Genomic DNA, 22879 nt, shown 5'->3' with positions numbered 1-22879 from the left:
ATAAGTCAGCAGTATGTTCATTTTTTCACGCGGATAGTTCACGGACAGCGGAAGATCTGTACGTACACACTCACATTGAGTTTAAGAAGAGATGTTTAAAAAAGGCCCATCTAAACGCATCGAATGTAGCGGCGATCAAAATAACACCATTTATCTCCTCGACACGATTGCATGGCTTCCGCACACAGTCTCACACAAATATGCATGAGTAATATGAGAAAAGATAGGGCTGAGGTGCAGTGGTCGTAAAACCAACGCGACTAAAGGGCGATCTTCCTGTTTGCGTTAAACAGCGTCATCTATGAGTAGCTCGCGCAATTGTCTGGCACTGATCACATTTCAGCTTCATAATCATATTTCTGTTAGCTATCTTCGAAACTTTGTACACAAATACATCGAGCTCAGACGAAATCAGAGAAATCAGGAAATCATGAACAGGATGGCAAAAAGACTGTTGATGCAGGAATAGCTGACGACTCTAGTTAAACTTAAAGCACGTTATCAACTATTAAATCTCGAAAATGATGGAGGTTTAAAATTAATTCTTTAGATCTATTGTCGGACATCATCAGCTGTACACAAAAAGCGTAACTGAAATGAAAAATGTTATGTAAAAATCAAAGGTGCTTGCACACTGGTGACTGTGTGACCATGACTCGTTCGACTAGGCATGCGTCATGGGACACAATTTATGACATGGAATTAGCTGCTCGATTACATCTCGCAGGGGGCCGGTCGGTTGGACGAAGCGACCCAAGAGGAGAACGTGAAAGGATCCAAACGAAACCATGTGAAACGGAGGGACCGGTTTGTTGCGGAGTATGCAGAATCACAGCTTTCCAGCCGACCCGAGAATAGCTCCGATTGCAGCGGAAAATCAGCTGGAGAATGTGATGCCAAGAGTAAAAAATTTTCAACCCGCTCCCCATGCAAAATACCTGTGTAGAGTGAGTCATGCGATGCAAGAGACTGGTTCTCCGATTATCGCCTCGTTTTGTATTGCCGAAAGACTTACGATTTTGTATCAACAAATCGGGACTGCAACAGTTTTATGATGTGTATGGATTTGATTTCATCTAGATTTTTCATTGATGAAATGGTAATAGCGATCATGTTAACAACGTACAACAGTTTTTTTTTAAAGTAATATAAGGCTATCGTAGAAAGCACAATTATTTTATATTAAAAAGCAAAAGTTTTTTATTTATTATAATACATTATGAATTTGTTTTTATATACAGATATAAATATATCCATTATTAGCTAATAAGGACGACGGTGCGCCACATCAAAGGAAGATGTAGTGCGAACTGTTGCTCGTGAATAACTTGAAAATTATTTAAAAAAAAACTACCCTTCTATCAACCGTGAATCTTCTCCGTTGTCGTCCGTTTCGATAAGCTCGCTCGTGTCTGTTAGGCTATCTGAATCCGTAAAGTCGGCCACGGCCGTCGTTTGAAGTGTGTTGGGCGGTGTGGCCGGCGCTTTTTCACACATCCAGCAAATCAACCGTGGATGCGACTGGCAGGTCAGCAGCAGATCGTTCTCGTAGCACTGGAATTGGCACTGGTGGCAGCAAGCGCATCGCAAAACATCGTTCAACAGATAGGGCGGTTGTTTCATGCTGTATGGCATCGCTTCCTGTCCCTCCTCTTCTGAGTCCAGAGAAAGTTTGAGCTCCTGGTCCTCGAAGAATAAAAACTGCCACTCGCCCGGCTCGGAGGGCTTCCATTCGATGAACTCGCCTTGCATTTGCTTCGTAGGCTCTAGTATGTGTACAAGTGCACACAGGGGCAATCACAATTAGATATTATATTATTTACCATCTGCCAGTGCCAGCAGTGAGCCCATTGCCTACCTTGATTCGGGTGCTCCATCGATGTTTTGCGTACAAGATGCAGGAGTGATTTAAAGCGAATGTTAAGCGACACGGTGGCGTTTCGTTGTGTTCAATAGCTGGTCGACGAATTCACCCGATCGCAAGGTTCAAGGCAAAGCCCTCGCCGAAGCAACTGCTCGAAGCGACTCGTCGGCTCGACCAGAGAAACGGTGCACTTACACATGCAGACACATAAAACTCGATGCTGACTAATGCTCGTATGCGAACGCCTTCCAAAGCCTACTAACGATACACGCCAGAAGACATCATCGTCGCAGCTGCTACGATGTATACCAGGATTGGGCAGACAATGGAAGCATTATTATGCTAGGTTGTTTAACTCCATAGCCCAGTCTTAAACGGAAAGCATGACAAACAGAGATAGAAAGAGAGCGAAAGAGAAAGAGATGCTTTGCATCCATCGTCTTTCTCCAAAAGATCAGATTTCTCGCATTGAAGCAGAAAAACGATACTCACGAGGCTCACGACTTTCGTGCCGGGGTGTATGACTTATTTTTTATCGCAGTAAGTGGGTTATCTTTAAATATAAAATAATGCTAATGCATTAGTTTTGCTTCCGCCTATTTTTAAAAAATCAACACTTTGTTCGCTCAATTCCTTCTCAATCAACTCAATTTGAATCAATTTCAGGGATAAGAAAAAACACCCTGTTTCACAGCAAGTTTCTTTTAAATAACATTGATTTCTTTTTTCTGGTGAAGATAAGCTTTCTTTAAAGTTGAACATGTCAAAAGAACGATAAGGTTAAAGCCTGCCTGTCATTTAAATTTCTGCTGATGTCTGCTTCATTTGAAACGGAATTCAAGCATTCGATGAGACAAGTTTTGGTATTTTCTGGTTCACTGGAGCATCAAACGACAGTAAATACTAAACTAGCATGAATTATAAAAACATTTCTTTACAATGAACGATCTGACCATATTGCTGATATTATCACAACGCTATATGTTTTACAGTAACGCTACTCTGTACCCTTATCTGTTTATATGCATTAAGGTGATCTGCATAAAATAATACATTTCATTAAATAGTCTTGTAATAATGTTTGGCCATTTATCGGCTCATGTTTTAAGTTACATAGTATTGTGACAGTATGCATATTTCGTGATTCAGGCAATGACAACGCACATATAGTATATAGTGCCATTGTATTAAACTATATGAGTGCCACGTTGGATAAATTATAGCATGAACCCAACAAATTACGAGTAACAACCAGAAAACCATGGAAATCTTGTATAACAAATAGTTGTTGAGGTATACGCGATTCACTAAACTCGTCTAAGTGGTAAAATATCATTCTATATAATTCAGATATCGTAATATATTCATAAAATAAATATACATTCATTGTTCAATATAATAATTGCATTCGTCATAGCGCGAAATTGATGTCACAATTAGTTTAAATGCGTCTTCTCTTTATTTCTATATGTTGGGGAATCATGGTACATTTTTATGATAGCTTGTGGGCTTGTATGCATTCCAGTTTTGCTAATATTATTATGGCTGTATTCTCTAGTGATTCACACCCAATCTTTTAAGATACGTTATTTCTTCAGTGCAAGCGTATCGTGACATAACTTTGGATTGCTTCGTTTTTCTATTTTTATAGTTGTATTCCATTTAATTTTCCTTCTATTAATTCTCTCTTGATTTCATGTAATGTGTGTTTTTTGCGAGGCTCATTGTTGAATTTCTTTTTTTCTAGCATTTAATGTGATTGTATCTCCCATAGAGGTTAACAAATCTTGTGAAATATTTCAAACGATGACAACAACGAAATTGTTTTTAATTGTTATCCGACATTTTAATCGTTAACAGAGGTAGTTGTGGGGTATGTAGATATGCTAATTCTTTGAGTTCAAGATTCCTAGATTTGTTTTATTCATGACACCTCGTCTGATAATACGTTCATGTTACCATTTTTTTTTTTTATAAATGTTTTATTAAAAACGTGCTTAGGTTCTATTTAACATTAATTTTTACAATGAACAACGCAGAACTTCTATGTCAATCACAGCATCATTGTTTCCAATGATGTGGATGACATAGTTCGCAAACAAACTTAGGATATGGCTGCGTTTACCTGCACTAATGCCGTTTAGTACAGGCAAACGCAACAAACCGAACAATAACGTTGACGAAGACGGACACCCTGAAATTACAACGCTAATTCGCTGGTGCAGAATCTGCCAAGCATCAGCAACTCTTCTGCAGCCAGCGAATTTGTGTTCCAGGGTGTCTATTGCAGAACAAAACGAACATGACGGAGATGGGACGCGGTTCATTCGATGCAGCAGCTCTCCATGGCTGATCTTGCCGTTTACCAGCAAGAAGAGCGTGCTGCGTTGAAGGGACGATAGACAGGAACGATGAATATTGCGCCAGAGTAGCCGCCAATTCACTGACGGATTTTCCAAGGCTACCTTCGGCTCAAGAAGCACTTCCGTCATTGTTTGGCGAATCCAGCGTGTCGTGATGGTGGCTGATGGGGGTTGGTAGCCAAGTTGCTGTATGACGATACGCAGACACGGGTACGTTGACGAAACAGCGGCGATGTTCGGAGGATTCCCAGCACAAGAAATGTGCTGACCTCCGACTCGTAGACAGTCCTGTTCCGTAACATACCGGTTCGTCAACAGCGCCTTGGCCATGATGGCAGGAAGGTGAAGGTTAAGCCCACCACGGTTGCGAGGCAGCGCCAGTTGCTGCAGTGGGACTCGGAAGCCTCCGGATCCATCCCAGAGGAACGTGTTCACGGTGCAGGTCACCTTCGCTATGTCCATTGCACGGGCGCCACAAACCGATGCAACAAACCACAGCTTGGGGAGTAGGTAGGTGTTCAGCAGAACAACCTTCTGCACCACGTTTAAGTCCCTCACGCGATGAAGCCACACCAGCTGTCGGAAATGGTGGATCAACAGGTCCCAGTTGAGGCTCATAGCTTCTCGTACATTGTTGGTAAACAATATACCGAGGAGCCTAAGCCTCTCCACGGTACGAAGCCAAGGGACCTGAATGGCATTTGATGTGGTGTATCCCACGTCGAGCGCGATGGTTTTGTCGACGTTGAGGCGGGCTCCGGAGACTCTGCCAAACGCTTCAAAAGCCTCACGCACCAACTCGATTTTTTGGGATGAGGTAGTCACCACCGAGATGTCGTCGGCGTACGCATTGACCAGGTCATCCTGGTCGCAGCATATGCCTTCTAGTCTGGTGATGAGGGGATGAAGGTATAGGATGAAAAGGTGCATGGAAAGTGGATCCCCCTGACGAACGGATCGTCGGATGGAAATAGGGGGAGATAGGGATCCGTTGACTAGGATACGGGAGGAGGACTGATCACCAAACCTTCTCAAAAGCCCCACCAGCCCAGGATTGAAACCCATAGAAACCATGTTATTAAAGAGGAAGCCTCTATCGACGCGATCGAACGCCTGCGAGAGATCAAAGGAGACTAGTTTACCACACTTGCGTTTCATCTTCAAATCAACCACCCTCTCCTCAACAGAGAGTACAGCTTGAAAAATGTTGCAAGGTTTGTTGCAACACTTTTGCGCTGTCGAGATTATCCCCCATTTCCCGATTATACAATCGAGACGGGGTTTAATAACCTTCGACAAAAGCTTGTAGTCTGTGTTAAGGAGTGATATAGGTCGAATTGAAGACATGGCATCCCCACCCCCCTTTTTCCTCACCAGCACTATGACCCCGTCGACGAAGCTTCGAGGAATCTCTCCGCGGAGTGCCTCATTGAGCACGAGCCCAAGCTCGCGCTCGACGACGTTGAACGCGCGGAGATAAAACTCCTTGGGTATTCCATCTGGGCCAGGGGACTTTCGAGACTGTGAGTTTTTGATCGCATAGAGGATCTCACCAGAAGTGATTTCCTCCATGCAACCATTATTGATCTCACAATCCTCAGGAATGACGCGTGTGCATGTAAATATGTCGTCTGTTTGTGTGTTGTCTGTGTTGTCTGTGGTGTATAGCTCTGAAAAGAAGCTCCTAATGTGAACATTTATCGCGTCTTTATCAGTTAAGGATGTCCCGTCTTCAATATTTAGTTTTTCGATCACAGTTCGCCTCCTCCTCCTTTCCTCAAGCTGGAAGGTCGAGATGTTTTCGCCACATACGCGGGTTTCATTGATACGTTTAAAGTCCTCGGAAAAACGTCTCTGAAGGAGAAGCATTTTACCTTTTATACGATTGATATTCGTCAACTCGTTAGGGTCAGACAGATATCGCTCGTATGAGGACTTCAACCCTCTGTAGAGGAGTTCGTGGTGCAAGTGGAAACTTCGGAATCTCTCATTTGTTTTCCAGCGGAAAAATGATTTTATTTTGGGCTTCGCGAACTCCACCCACCACGAGATCCACGTGCCGTAGTTTCGACGCTGTTTAGTCCAGTTATTCCACTTGCATCTGAACTCCTCCAGGTTTCTTTCAGTTAATACGTGTGGCCTCAGCTGCCAATAACCGTTGTTGGTCAAACGATTGGGCGGGGTTGGGAGGCAGAGGCGCACTGTGAGTGCCTTGTGATCCGAAAAGGAGAGCACATGCATATCGGTAGTCCTTAACTGTGTTACCAGCGAAGAGGAGACATAACAACGATCGATGCGTGACCCCGAACCACTAGTGATGTAGGAAAACTCCACAGAGTTGCCTCTGAGAGCCTCCCAGCTATCACTCATACCCATGCTGTTTACGGCGTTTCGCAGAGCAAGGCTGAAATTCCCCCCACCCGTGACATCCTTCGACTTCAACACACAGTTGAAGTCGCCCGCAAGAATGACATGAGGACATGCATTCCGCAGATAGAACGCCACGGTACGGTTGAAAAATTCCTCCCGCTCCGCCCTACGCTGGCTTCCCGAAGGAGCATAAACGTTACATAGGGTGGCTATATTCTCCAACCGAACGCAGATTAGACGTGAGTCCAAGCTGCACTCGACGTGAGAAAATTTTAAATGGTCCCGTAAAGCGATCGCCGTACCCCTCCTCGACGCGTCAACATTAGACAAAACATTGTATCCTGGAAGCGCTAGATCCGTATGATATACTTCCTGCAGAAATATAACATCCAGATCCATCGTCCTGATAAATGTCTTAAGAGCTTCTAATTTCGTTGCGCTGGATATGGTGTTGATGTTAATAGAAGCTATATTACAGCTACCATTAACAATTGTTCTTATATTATTAGTCACCGTATCCATCGCAACGAAATTCAGAGGTTGTTAGTGGTGGTGGCCTTTTTGGATGGTCGACCAGGCTTACGCTTGGCGACCATCGTAAAGCTGTTCATGGATGAACTTGAGGCGTCACTCTCGACATCTGACTCAGTGGTTCGCTTACGTGTTACCGTTCGCGGTTCATCCGTGGAAGGGCCTGGAAAGGGGGCAGGAAGGACATCGAGCGGTACCTTAAAGGCCAGTGGAGCACTTGTTGCCGCTGGGTTAGCGACGACAGCACCAGGGACTTCGGCAGTAGCAGGAGCGGCGGCAGCAGCAGGATCATCCTTATCCATAGGAGTGGAGACAGTCGCAGGAGCGCCGGCAGCGAGTGCGGCGGTAGCCACAGGAGAGGCGGTAGCCGCATGAGCGGTAGCAGCAGCAGGAGCAGCAGCCGTGGATGCGGCGGTAGCTGCAGGAGCGGTGATAGCTGCAGGAGCGGCGGTAGCCACAGAAGCAGCATTAGTCGCAGCAAAGGCGGTAGCCGCAAGAGCGGCGGTGGCCACAGGAGCGGCAGGAACGGCAGGTGATGACGCATCATCGAAGCGCCGATCATGCGCGGAGACGACAGCATCCCTCGTGGGAGCGATAGATAGAGCTGGAGCGACATGCTTATCGTTCGCATTGCTTATCTTCCCCTTGCGAGAGTTCGGCTTCGGGCTGGAAGGCCGAACGGTCACCGGCACGATCGGGATGATCAGTCGTGCGGCGATCTTCGATGCGTCGCGTGGATGCTGATCTTCCACGTTTGCGTGTGTAGGTGCAGGTGTCGCCGCCGATAGGAACCTTGAGCGGCTCTTCTTCTTTTTCTTCTGGCCACTATTGCCTGCTGCAGTGTGTGACGCTGCTTGTGGTGTTGGTGCAACTGTTTTTGCACTAACGGTGTTGGCGTACGTGGCCTTTACTTGTACAACGTTCGCAAACCGATTTTGCCGGTTCTGTACACAATTCAGACCGTGGTGCACCGGTGCAGCACAGTTGCGGCAAGTTTGTGCCTGACCACGATAGGACACACCTGTAACCTCCCCACAGAGTGTTACGTAGGAGAGGATGGGCTTTAACAGCTTCATCCTCAACACACGCACACCGTTGAGCGCACCAGCTAACGGTGAATCGGGGGCCCATACGCCCTTGGTGACGGATAGGACTTCACCGTATTGTGCCATCTCGGCAACAATTTCCTCGTCCGGGATTAGATGAGGCAGATCGCGCACGGACACGTCTACCGCCCCATCTACCATCTCAATATTGATGGGAAAGTGCTTTTCCTCGTGCGTGATGGAGTGCTTTCCTCTGTGTTCCTTGACGATGGCCTCCGCATCCTCCACCCTTTCCATCGTCACAAACACACAGCTCTTCGCACTATTTAGCTGGGCGACTTGCACTTTTTTTCCGCCGATTCCCAGCCGCTCGCACATGAAATCGACGGTCTCCGAAGGAGACGGTCGCTTTGGCACCATCGAGAAATCGATGCGGAACGTTCCGTCCGCATATTGCGATCGCTTATTCGCCATCGCGGGGGTTTGCAAAAATGAATCAAAACACGACTGCACTCGTTGACGTTTTGATTCGTACTGATGATGCTTCGGTTATGATTATGAAATCCTTAATTTATACCGAAATTTGTTCGACGTGAGGTTCAATTCATTCCCTAGTTTTCCAAAGCCTTTTGAAATGTTTCGCTCATTTTAAAAGGCGCATCTTTCTGTAACATTTTCGTAAAGTTAGGCCTGTTTTAAGTGTTTTATAAAACTATGATAACTATTAGAAAAAGCGAAGGACCTCATCGTACCTTATCCGTATTTTTAAGGATATCTTAACTTTGTATTCGTCGTTGAGTACTTTGATTAATCTCGTTCTAATATCGTGTTTCGTAACCGTAAATCAAACCGTATATGATATCTATTATATGTCTTATGAGTAATATATGTGTAAACTATGGGCTCTGTACATTCCTTATTCAATTGTTCAAAATTTACACTTTGAAAACACAAAATCAAATTAAATGTACGTATATTAGGTTACGTATAATGGTTATTAGAGTATCCTGGCTATAATACAATAATACAGATATAATTTAACAATAAATATCATCGAGGTATTAGAATGTATACTGTGAAGATCCTACCAGAGATGGCCTGATCTAAAATAAAAATCCTGACTTGAGGTTCAGAGCAAAGATGTGTTTTGTACTGTTATAATACTTTTTTCTTATTTGTGTATGTGATTCTCAGCTTAGCAGCTTCTCCTATAAACTATTGAGCTTGCACAAAACAATCATGTACAAGTTTTTTTCTAACATAAACATGGAATCTTCATTTATAATTTTTTGATGGAAAAATAATACGTTTTTACAATATTGTATTATTTTTTTCATAAAATTTTGCTTCTAATTGAAATATTTATAAAATAATGTTGTAGGTCTATGTTCAAAAACTAAAAGTTATAATCTATATTATATTTTTTACTTTGTATTTATGTGAGGTGTAAGAAAATTATCGCCTTCGTATTTCATCAAACGGAATAGGAACATCTTCATGCACTACATGCACTATTCATGGGCAGTTAAAGATTTGTTGTTTTATGATATGAGGCAATTTCACAACTTTTTACTGAATATATCTGACGCACAGGTATCGACACATTTAAGCTTTGTTTTAATTTTTGGCATGTTCGCGTAGGACGTTACGCCAAATAGAATAGACCCACTTATCAAATATCATATACAATTTGTAAACTCACACGTTTATGGTGTAACCAGTTCTGAAACACCTAAAATACGCTTAAACCTAAAATTGTTTTAGCGAAAAAAATTATACATTTTCATTACAAACACCATCGTTCCCTAGGTACTGAAAGCTCTGTTAGCGAACTGACCCGTTTTTTCATGTGGCTCTGTCCATAAAGATATTACGATATTTTTCCAATTTTCATTGCGATTTACCGTTAAACGACTCATATGTCTTTTTGCATGTTATTTTTAGTTTCGAAAATTATCCATTGTGTTAAAAAAATTGAGACTTTTTTTATTTTTGAGTTTCAATCGATGGACTAATGTTTCCATGGATTCCTTAAATAAACACTTTTTATAGCCTCCAATATTTCATCCGCATTATTACTGTTACATGCTAATTTTTAACTTATTTATCGCATATAGTTCTTCTCTTCACTGCTTCACTTATATTTTCACAAACACGGCTACACCATGATCAATATCATGTCCGATGTTTCGTTCACGCCGTCGTTAGTTCCCTTCAGCGCCGATGGTATGGCCATTTTACTGTATGTTTTTCGGTTTCCAGCGAGGTCCAGCGCCTTTCCAGCATCACCATTATTAGAAACGTCATTCATTCAAACATCTTCCTGATTATTCATTAATATGTTGATTTTTTCTTCGTTATTTTGTTAGGGTCGCCTTCTGGTGGAAATAGTAACATGATGATGGTCTTAATAATGTTTAATTATACTGGTTTTATTCATTTGTTCAGGAGTTTTTTTTTTATTTATTTTTTTTATTTTATTTTTTTTATTTTTTTTAGTGAAATGCAATACGTTGAATATAGAATGACCTGTTTCATAAAAACTAATACCTCTACACCCACATCCTAATCAAATTTACTAACTTATCTATCAAATAAAAAACAGAACATTGCTCGTTTACTATTCGCGTTGCTATGTGGCTCACCATCTCAGCCATCGATTTGCGACCACTCCTTCCATTTCCTGCAAAAGAATAAAAAAACGATAAGAGGAACGACATAAGCCCAAGTTGAGTTTGATCATAATATATTATCCCTTACTGCCTGCGTATATCGTATAGTTGTCCAGTTGTCTGTTAAATGCCTTTTGACTATCTCCAGCAGTTGCAGTTGTCTTTGCAGGATATGAGGGTGCAGCTATCGGTTTGTGTTTATGATTTTGCACCAAATTTTTTAGCTTCATACCTTGAGATCCTAATCATATGGTGTATTGTATTCAAATAGCCTAGCAAATCATACTTAATGGTATTACTGTGATTCTTGCCCTACCAAGCAGCGAACAATATTTACATTTTGACAGTGGTATTTTGCGTGTTTTTTTTTTAATTTTGTTTTGCTTTTTTTGGGCGACCTAAGTAGGCTTGTGTTGTTGCCTTTTATATACTGGTTAATGCAGGGAGGACTGATTTTCTTATAATGGAAGCCTTATGTTAATGCAGGGAGGACGCACGGGCCGAATGGAAGACGAGTCGCTTCCAAGCATTACGCAGCGCCCTAAAAAAGGGCCACTAGCCTAAAAGATCCGCTAACGGCAGATGACCGTTTAAATTATGAAACAGTATTTCAACATTACTCTGCCTAATACAAACATTTAACAACATATAGAATACAGATGAAATTGCAAATGATAGAAAAAAAACTTTTCTGATCATTTCAATTAAATTCTCATAATAATAGACCCCACCATATCATTGCATAAATCAATAATAAACATTGCAAAACGCAAACGACCAGACGCTGAAAATCTGAGATAATCAGTCGAACCAGCGAACTCGGTCGTTCCAGGGACGGTTCGCCGCGACGCTCATTTTCACTCATTTCATAGCCCTCTATTCGAACAATTTACAAAACTAAGCGATGCAATACTCAAATATCAGGAAGATGAGACAAACTCCACAAGTGATTTATACTAGCGAAAGAAATGACGAAAAAGGGAGACGAGCTATGGCGTGGCATGAAGGACAAATCCGAACAATAGTCATATACAATTCGATTTCGCCATGCAATACTTTTGCTAATTCAAAAGAATAATAATATTCAAACTAAATGAAGACTTCGGCCAGATTATCTAAAGCTTAATAACATAGTTTCACTTGATACATTTCCTATGTTACACATCCAGGAAAGCACCTGTGCAGGAAATGTGCAATCGAACGAACACGGCTAGGTTAGCCAATATGGATACAATATTTGGGAAAACTTATTATCAGAGCATTGAGTGGTTGATATTTCTCCCAGACACACAATCCGAGCAATAGTCATATACAATTCGATTTCACCACAGAGGCGGATTAATCCATCTCGGGGCCCTAAGCGGGGGATAGAATAGGGGCCCCTGGTTTCCTTAAAAGTCCAGAAAATTATATTGCATTTTTTTAATATCTTGTTGCGAATACCAAATATGTCATCCTGATTTCGTGAGGGATTAATTTTCTTCTGTCGTTTTTTATGGCAGTTAGTTAATTATTTTAATAGCATCTATCTTTTTCTTCATTGGCATAACAACCGTTGTTGATCAAGGCCTGCCTGTACCCACTAGTGAAGTGGGCTTGGCTTTCAATGACTTTTTGTTACCGTAGCAAGATAGTCAGTCCTACGTTTGGGGGCACAGTCTATTCGGGACATGAACCCGTGGCGGGCATGTAGTTACGTCGTACGAGTTAACGGATGTACCACCAGACCGGCCCAAAAAGGATCTATAGTCTTCGTGTAATCAAGCTAACATATTTTGCATATTATTAAGATGTGCATCATCGTTGATTCCGGTAGTGCAAAAATCAAAACTATATTCAAATACTACACAGCAAATTTTCTCATCTGGCTTCAGTAAATTTTTTTAGTGAAACGGTTCAGTAATAGAATATTTTACTGGTTTTCAGCATGAATGTCATATTTTTACGAACTTTCAGCAAAACAATTTACTTAATGCATTTCAGTAATACGCATTGTACTGAAAATCATTAAAATAAGTGTCAAAGTAGTCGTTTTACTGAATATCAGTAAAACAAATTACTGAATATGCAGCAATTGATTTTGTCAGATCGACCTGTCAGTCAGAACATCAAAACAAAACAATGTGGTACCCACTTGCTCGTGATGTGCAAAAAGTTGATTTGGTAGGCGCTTACAGACACCCTGCTGAAATTTCAGGTGAGATTTCGACTTACGAGATTGATTTCAAATAATTGGCAGCCGTGCTGGTGTGTAAAATGTTTGCTACAATCCACTGTGCTCGCTGAAATTGCGTGGTGACTGTGAGCGTTTACTGAACCATATACACTTGCGGCGGCAAAATACAGTATAAAAACTGTATAAAAGACCACAAAACATGTATGAACATGAATTGAGGAACTGGCAATCTCCAAGCATAACTGGGATTTCAGTAAACGAGCTGTCATTTTGGTGAGCACCGGACATTACTGAATGATTCAGTAAACATTATTTTTACTGAAAGGATTACTGAACCTTTAGTTTAAAAAATTTCAGTAAAATTTTGCTGAAGTTCAGTAAAAAAGTTTTCTGTGTAGCTATACTAGTGTTACTAGTGTTTGGTGTAAAGCAGCATTTCATTCTCTGTAGTAGTTTTTCAACACAAGTGCGCATTAGGTCGTTTTTCTAAGCTAAGAGTCTTGTATATTGAAATAAATCAATGAACAATGAAATAATAAACTGTAGTTAGTAAAACTCCAGACTTTCCGAATTTCAGTAGAGATCTAGGCATATCTAGATAAAGGCATATCTGGAAAGCCTGACAAAAGGATCTGAATTTTACTCATTTATACTTTTGTATTTTTAGAACAGAGTTTGCAATACATTTGTTTGCTCATTCATCTACATGAGCAGTGAAAGCCACTATACAAAGCTTGTGTGATTTCCTGCTTCACAGATACATAAAAAGTGCCTGAAATCCAAGCGTCCAACAATGATTATCCTGCACTTGCGTATTTGTAGTCTTTTCGTCCTTGCAATCGAGACCGTTTAGGAAGTTCTTAAAAAATATAAATTAATCATCCCAGGAGCATCTTTATGACTTATTATCAGGAGGGGATTTATTGTTTTTAATATGGATATTTGTTTTGGCCTTCAAAAATTATCTCCAAAGTTCATATCAACTTTTAATTGCTATAAACGTTATCAACACATTCCACACACTTACTTGTTAGAATGAACTACTTTGAGAATGATTTAGTTTTCCGTTCATTTGTGCAATAAAAACAAAAAATCAATCGCTTATAAAAGTGATTTAACATGTGGAGGTTTAGCTCGGGGCCCTCTTTAGGCCGGGGCCCCCCGCGGCCGCTCAGTCCGCTTATAGGAAAATCCGCCACTGCATATAATAGACTCTTTCAGCGATATATAGCAATGTTCGGAAGTAGGCGTTCATTTCATACTATTTCACGATTTTTTGGTCTCGGAGGAAACGTGTTACTGATTTTTTGGTAAGCCCTCAGTTTAAATCCGAAATAAACTCATGCTCATTTCGGAATGCACTCTTCAACACAGCAGAAGAGGCTTATATAGCATCTTATGTTTTTTCGAACGCATTCACGCGATCATCATCAACATCGACAATGTAATCCATTTCATTTTCATTTGTGTGCATGGTATGAGCCTATTCGTCAATAGCTTGCAACAACGTAACCAGAATGTCATTCGATTCAGCGGTGTTTATATCAGCTTCTTCGTAAGACTCGTTCTGGTGTAGGACATCGAAACATGATGACGACTGCATACCATTCCATGGTTGATCCATGTTGTTGTCGGTGTTTCGTTGTTCCGAACGTTTGCTGTACGAGTGTTCTGTGAAGGTAGCGTTACTCGATGATGGTTGCATATCATTCCATGTTTGATTCGTGGTGTTGTCTTCGGGCTGTTGTTCCGAACGTTTACTGTAGGAGTGTTCTGCGAGCACAGCGTAACGCAATGACGGTTGCATATCATTCCATTCCTGATCCATGACGTGACCTATGTTCCGTTGCTTCGGATATTTTCTGTGTTAAAACACGTTTTATGAGTTTTATATAAGTTGTCTATATACATCGGGATTAGATGCATGAAAGGTTAAAAGATTATCCACAAATGTAGTCCATATATCTACATGGCGGTAACTACTGGTGTAATATATGATGATTTTGCTAAAGCCGAGCCTTACTTCTCAATAAAAAAAATAAATAAAAACAAATAAAAAAAGCGAATAAATAAATAAATAAATAAATAAACGAATGAATAAATAAATAAATAAATGAATAAATAAAGAAATAAAGAAATAAAGAAATAAAGAAATAAAGAAATAAAGAAATAAAGAAATAAAGAAATAAAGAAATAAAGAAATAAAGAAATAAAGAAATAAAGAAATAAAGAAATAAAGAAATAAAGAAATAAAGAAATAAAGAAAATAATTAAATAATTAATTAATTAATTAATTAGTAACTGAATAAAAAAATAAAGAAACAAATAGAAGGATGAATAAATTATTGAATCAATAAATAAATAAATCAATAAATAAATGTATAAATTCATGACGATTATGACTAAATTATAATTATGATGATTTTATTGGAATACTTTAATTGTTTTCTATGACAGAGTTTTCCAACTCCATTTCGAATAGCCACAAAATCATTCACCGCATACAAGAAGTTTTTCAACAGCTGTCAAATGGTGTAATTCTTCAAAATAAAACTTCAGTTTCAACACATGATAAAGAACTGTCAAACTCAATCCAGTTTGATACGTGTTGAAAATCATGCTGAAGAAATTAAAAAAATATGATGGAAATGAAATATCAGATTGATGTGAATTTACATATGGCACGTGCAGAATAATAATGATAGCATTCACACGACTTGGAAAACCCTGTATTGGTGTTGTTATGATTGTTATCATCATTATTATTATTAACAGTTTTTTAATAACACTTTTATGCATATTTTAACAAATATAACTTCCTGTAAAATAGTTTATTAATGAAAGTAAGTTTACTTCTTATAAATAACAGTATTATTTTGTTACAAAACATATTTAGCTTACCAATAGCTAAACGATTTGGACGGATTAGAAAACCTCACGATTATTATTCCCTATCCCTTATATGGGGACGCCCAGTACATCGTAAGAGTGCGTGCGTGAAATATGAACGGTCATTGTCACACATATTGTGCCATTTGGGGAATGCTAGCACCGCCGTTTACCAGCTCGTTACCGTGAAGTAGGCATATAGAAAAGAAAAAACAGATATTTTTTATAGTCTTCCACGCAAACTGCAAACTGTTGTAGATGACGCCACTGCGGTGCTGACTGAGCGAATTTACACAATGAGCGCTGATGTTCTGAGTTGGCTTTTGCGGAGTACAAACTGCAAGTTGAGAGAGCGGAGCGCGAGTTACGTTGGCTTACGTTGGCACGCTCTTCAGAACATCTGAAGCAATTGCGATTCTGCATTACGTGCTTTACTCGTACTTTCCATGTTGCATTGCGTTTTGTTCTGAGACACAGCTGCTGAGACTTCGTACATCCGAACGCAAACCCCAAACCCAACGCTCAAAATTGATCGCTTTAAATTGAAAATCCTTTAATAAATTACGTAAAAGATATCCTAAATGAATTCCACAGTTCTCAATTTTTTACTTTGTAGTGGTACATTAACATTTCAGAAAATGGGACAAAATAAAATTATGTTTACATTTACATGGCATGAAGTCCGTACAGTAATCATATTCATTTTTTTTTTTATTTCAGTATCTGCCTGCAAGGTTAAGATCAAGACTTGTTAAGTAGGACCTAACTGCTAGCTAACTGACTGCCAGCTACGGGTAATCAAAAAGTCACCGAAATCCAATCCCACTAGTTTCTTAGTCTTTGAAATATCTAAAGAGCTTGAAATTTAAGTACCACCTTTCGAAACTCTACCAGAAATCCAGATCTTCGAATAAGCTTCAGCAAAATTTTAGCAAGCATGCCATATGTATATTGAAAAGAGAAACTGATCTGCAATTAGTTACACAGTAGTTAAACTAGAACAAAATGGACCGCGCCCCCATACGTAGGACTGACTATCCTGATATTGGTAACCAATAAGTAACTGAAAGCCAAGCTTTGACCGACAATGGTTGTTGTGCCAAAAGAAGAAGAATAAGTTAGGCAAACTACTAGGCACTGCTAGAAGAACTAGGCAAAAAACTGTTTATGCTACTTTGTAAGAAAATAATGTAATAAAGCACAAATTAGTTGTTTTTATTAAAAAAAGGCTTAGTGGGTCTAAAGCAACTACGGTTAAACCTAGTAGGCGAGAAACAAGAAAACAGAAATGTTGTTCATTAGATTCCGTGAAGGATAAAATAAATACCACACATTGTAAACTGATGAAACACTCACATTTGTTCAATTCACTCAATTTCAAAACAAAAAGTCGACTTATCGCCGTCTAGTTTTACGTGTCCGAGTATCGATCTATGCTGTTGGACGGTTCACAGCAAACTGAACGCAAATCGCTGAACACGATTGTACATAGGTAAACGAAAACGCAAGTGTGCTTGTTCTTTAATGGTCGTCCCCTCGGAATGAATCATGAGCCTAGCCCAATGTGACTGGCGGTTAGAGCGAAGCAGATCAATTACATTATACGGCAATCTCACCACAACTGTTACTTAGCATTTCGAATAGGAGATCATACAAATGAGTGCATTGTGCAAATTAGTAATGGACGTTTGAATTTGGATCAAAGAAGAAAAATAAAAAAGCCGCTGCTGCCTGATTCTAATATTTGGTCGTATTAGTTTACGAACCTTCCGTGTAGTGACAATCCAATGGTAGCAGAGCACAATTCAACCACAGCAGCGTAAACACTGTAATCACGTGAAATGTTATACGTAATGCTGATGAGCACAAATCGTGTAACTGTCCTCCAACTAGAAGCAAGCTAATGAGAAAATACCAACTGAATGTAACAAAAATATATTTATGTATACATATTTAAAATGAAGCTAGATTTTGAAATTAAAATAAATTTCATAAATTAAATAATAGCTGACTAATAAACTTTTTGTGTTACAGGGTTTCCCACGATTTATTGGTCAGTTCCCATGATTTTTTGGTGTGTTCCCACGATTTTTTGGTCGTATCCCATAGATTTTTGGTTCGTTCCCATAATTTATTGGTATTTTCCGATTGGATATCAATACAATTGGACCAAAAAATTCTGGGAAACGACCAAAAAATCGTGGGAACGCACCAAAAAAATATGGGAACCCACCAAAAATTGATGAGAACCAACCAATAAATCGTGGGAAACCCTGTAATCTTCACAAAGTCTTCACAGGCCGCATTATTGGCTTTCGAGGGCCGTATGCAACCCGGGGACATATTTTGGAGACCCCAGGTAAAACACATTGAAAACAAAGCGCATACTAACAAAAAATCTGTCGGTCTTGATACTTTCAATAATGGTACTTACCGAACAAATCCATTGTTTATTTATCTTTTTACTTTCAACAGCTTTCTAAAGCTTGAATAAGTTTCAAAAGTGTGTAAAAATCCAAAATATTAGCAATACCTTAACACGACAAAGATTCAACTACACAAGAAAACTATAGACCAATCAGCATTTTAAGCATCACAGGTTTTTTTTGTAAAAGTAGTATTATAAAGGAAACGGTGAACGGTTTCGGACATTTGGTACGAAATTGGTTGTAGCGCCGGATAAGTAGCTAAGTAAGTACAGCGCCTACCACGACTATATGGACAGTCGTTTTTCGCGATTTGCGGACAATCCATAAGAGATAGAGAAAAACAGTGAATGTATGAGTTGTGCAGAATACTATTTCACATCTTCGTATATTTTTTCAAATTTTTTTAACACATTTTTACACGACTTATGACGAAAAAACAAATTTATGGTCGTACCATAACTATAAAGACACTTCGAAAAACAGGTTTTATGCGATAACTAATGCATGTAAAAATCGTTCAAAAATATAAATAAGATATTTTACAAAGGTTTTAAAGAAATATTTTTTTGAACGATTCTTAAAAAGTGTTCTTATAACTTATTTTAAGGCTTTATAAGTTTTATGAGAGTAATTATCAAAATATATTTTTTCGAATATCAAAAACCTAGAGAAATTTTTTTTCGCCTGTAATGATTGTTTTGAAAATGCAAACCAAAGTATGTTAAAAGTTTTTCAAACATTATTTTGAAATTGCTAAAAAAAACACATTGTTTTCAAGGTGTTTTGAAATTGGGAGGAAAAACATATCATGTTAGGATTATATTCCTTAACTATGTCTTTGTTGTGGTGCCTTTTAGTGTCGCTTTTGTTTGATCGGATCAGTTTTTTGAACCGTTGTTCACAAAATTGATAAGATTCTCATGGCAGTTTCAAAACATTTTTTGAAAATCTTCCTAAATTCTTTGGATTTCATTTTCAAAACAATCATTACAGGCGAAAAAACATTTTTTAGTGATTTTTATACTTAAAAAAATAGATTTTGATGATTACTCTAATAAAATTTATAAAACTTTAAAATAAGTTATTAAAACACTTTTTAAAAATCGTCTAAAAATATGTATCTTTAAAACCTTTCTAGAATATGTTATTTATATTAATGAACGATTTTTAAATGCGTTAGCTAGCACATAAAACCTGTTTTTCGAAGTGTCTTTATAGTTATGGTACGACCATAAATTTGTTTTTTCGTCATAAGTCGTGTCATAAAACCGTGTTAAAATAAATTGAAAAAAATATACGAAGATGTGAAATAGTATTCTGCACAACTCATACATTCACTGTTTTTCTCTATCTCTTATGGATTGTCCGCAAATCGCGAAAAACGACTGTCCATATAGTTGTGGTAGGCGCTGTATTGACTTCCTTCAATTACCAATGAAGGCATTATCATACCTAATTATCAATTCTAAGTCAACTACACATCAAATTCATAAAATGAAGCAAGATTTACTCAAAACCCGTCCAACAAGGAAATCAACCGACCTAGCACTACTCCATGGTGAAAAAGCGTTTGATAATGATAAAAGGTTCATGATAGGCAATAACATTTCTAAAGACAAAAGTAAGTCAAAACCATTCACATCAGTAGTAACTTATCATCGCTACTTTTCCACAATTTTATCTCAGACATACTAGTCGTGCAAATAAGCAGAGTGCAGCTCCCTCAAATACAGCGAGCCTCATATCGTCCAAGCTGGTAATCCGCCAAATCTGGCCACCATTCCAAGCTGGTATCCCTGTCTAAAAATCGTGGTGAGACAACTGGCCTATTTACCCGCTGAATATGTCGCAAACCCCTCTTCATGTAAACTTCGTCGCATACTTGTGGACAAGCTACCAGATGCCAAAGTAGCACATGAAAATCAACAACTTTGTTGGACCAGAATCTGGGCTAATATGCAAAGCTTTGATTTATCAGCACAACAACGAGCTACTCTATACATGCTAGCAAATGGTAAAGTGTCACATGGAGAGCTCTTGTTTCGGATGGGAAGAAGGGCTTCCAATCAATGTTCGTTTTGTCCACAAATGGAAAGTCTGGAACACAAATTTGCTTGCTGTAGTAGAGTAGCGGCGGCTTGGGCACTGCTGCAGCAAGAAATAGTTTCAAAAGCTCCAGGACGCCCCTATTTGTTCAATAGTCTGCGATTTCCAGAACTAGCAGGAGTTAGTCTGGGAATACGTATATTTATTCTTAGGTTGTTTGCTAACTACATTTTCCACATCGTTGAAAACAACGATGTTGAGATAGATTTAGTCGTCCTTAAGTGTGCACTACTTTTGTAAATGTAAAGTTTTTTTTTTTTTGTAAATATCCACACTAGTAAATAGAAATTAATCTGTACACGCAAATAAATATATTTAAAAAAAAAAACAATACACTTTTGCTGATGATTTCGCTATAGAAACATATTTTACACAATTTAAAGCTATAGTCATGCCACTTAACAATAAACTAAGACAACACAATATACCCTGCAGCAAATGGAAGCCAAAGGTCAACCAAGCAAAATCTGAGGAAAGTTAGGATATTTATTGATTGTATAAATATTTGCATGAAGGCTTAAGATAAGATTTTTCAACAACACTAATTCCGATCACCAAAAAAAAAGAAATTTGATTAAATTTGGGTCAGTTAGTTTATCCAGACAATGAGCATAGAAAAACTATTCGAACTCATTACACATTAATACGCAGGAATGAATCCAATGTTCAATGAATAAAAGCTTGTATAATACTGAAGACGGCACGTGGTTTAATGCAAACAGTCGACCATTTAGGGAGAGTATGCCGAAGGAATAAAGGAAACATATATCATGTCTTTGTTATGCGGTATGAACTCTTCAAAAATATTGTTTTCTTTATTGACTTCAAATATTAGTACAAAATGTTAATACAAATGTTTAACGTTTAAATGATTTTTTACCAAAATACATTGTATTAAAGTAAAATTAATCCTCAAAATTGGTCCACTTTCTCCAATAAGGGTACAAACAAGGGTAGGTTTGGTTTACCGATAGCTGCACCGTTTTCGTGGGCACATCCTATTCAATCGAATGGCCAGGCATCTGCTTCGGGCCATACGGAACCGTCACCAGCTCGCCAGTCGACATTCTGCGTTGCAGCAAAAGCGATGTAAGTATCGGTGGGGGTCCCTGGTGATCCGGTGCCAGCTCTGGGGCAAATATGACGCAATCCGGGATACGCTCCATGATATCGTGGCTTCCCAATTGAGCGTACCAAATCGCGTACAGTGAACCGTACGATCCTGCTCTACCGATTAGTTTAACTATGATTGGAACATCGACGGATAGTTGCTGGTCGGGCTGTTCCGTATGCTCATGCAGCGGTGGCCAGCACGGGTTAGCAATCGATGCAGCACCATTGAGTGCTGTCATATTTGCTTCCTCATTTTCGGGTTGCAAAAATATCGGTGCGCTAATAGCAGTTGGACATGCGGGAATCATAACGTCGTCCAATTCCGACGAGTCTTGTTCGTTTGCTTCATCATCAGACCCGGTCTCGTGTTGATACGGTTCCACTACCGCTACGGCGCCACTAGCTCTCGGGACCAGCCCAGCGGATTTAATTCTCATTGGAGCCACTGGAGCACCACTGACATCGGCTTCCACCAGCTCGTCCTCCCGAGGTGTAATTACCTGCAACGTTTGAGAATCGTTATACGGTTGATGTTTTCGAAAGCGTGCAATTCTATCGAAAATAGAAACCTGGAAAGTGGGTAAAAGTACCTGGGACGGTAAGTCGGCATGCTGCTGCTGCTGCCACGGCTGTCCCGATGCCCCCTCATCACTGCTGACAGGTGAGCGTAGGAAGCTCAAATCGATCGGAACCGGCAAACCGTACAGCTGCTGTGCGGCGGGGAACCCACGCAAGTCCGGAAACGTCATCGGACGCCAAGGGGTTGCACTGGACTCGGCCACACTTCTGGCTATCGGTGACGATGGTACACCGTTACCGGTATCACTCCCTTCAGCTGCTTGGCTCATCCTGTTCTGGAGGGTATCGCAGGATTACACGAGCAAACACACCACATAAAAAGATAAATCAAACAAACAAAACAATTATAATGTTAAAACATATTTTTGGCTCGTTCCCACTATTTATTGGAATCTTCCCATTGCAATTCGATACCAAAAGTCTAACATTTCTGGGTAAACCAAATCAATCGTTGAAACTATAAAAAAAATTAGAAACAACAAAAATAAATCGGAAAAATGACCAAAACCGATCCCGTAGCATCTGTGTACGAGTGCAGCGTTACAATTAAGTTTATACATCAAATGTTTACAGTACAATATAAAATAGCTTCAATGTATACTACGATGATATGGATTTTAAGCTCAACGGTCTCAGTAAGGTTCTTCGATTTTCTGGGACAAAACAATTTCACGAACTTTTATCACAGATTTTGAAGCATTATTTGCTGATTGTTAATCAAATGGGTTAATATCTGTTATT

At 39.5% G+C, this 22879-nt stretch overlaps 2 protein-coding genes across 3 annotated transcripts in view; both read right to left on the bottom strand.

The window, feature by feature from the left end:
- Positions 1-22879, bottom strand: part of LOC120956888 (uncharacterized) — a 124518-nt gene that overhangs the window by 58896 nt on the left and 42743 nt on the right. The gene's annotated exons all lie outside the window — the stretch shown is intronic.
- On the bottom strand, positions 1234-2489 carry LOC120957106 (uncharacterized). The gene is made up of 2 exons (XM_040379117.2): positions 1859-2489; positions 1234-1766 (listed from the first exon to the last, which is right to left on the bottom strand). Exons 1-2 carry the CDS (start codon positions 1875-1877, stop codon positions 1351-1353), a joined length of 435 nt encoding a protein of 144 aa, XP_040235051.2. The 5' UTR covers positions 1878-2489; the 3' UTR covers positions 1234-1350.

The sequence above is a fragment of the Anopheles coluzzii genome, chromosome X (genome assembly GCF_943734685.1).
Source record: "Anopheles coluzzii chromosome X, AcolN3, whole genome shotgun sequence".
Taxonomy (NCBI): Eukaryota; Metazoa; Arthropoda; class Insecta; order Diptera; family Culicidae; genus Anopheles; species Anopheles coluzzii.
This window is presented reverse-complemented; position numbering and strand designations above follow the sequence as displayed.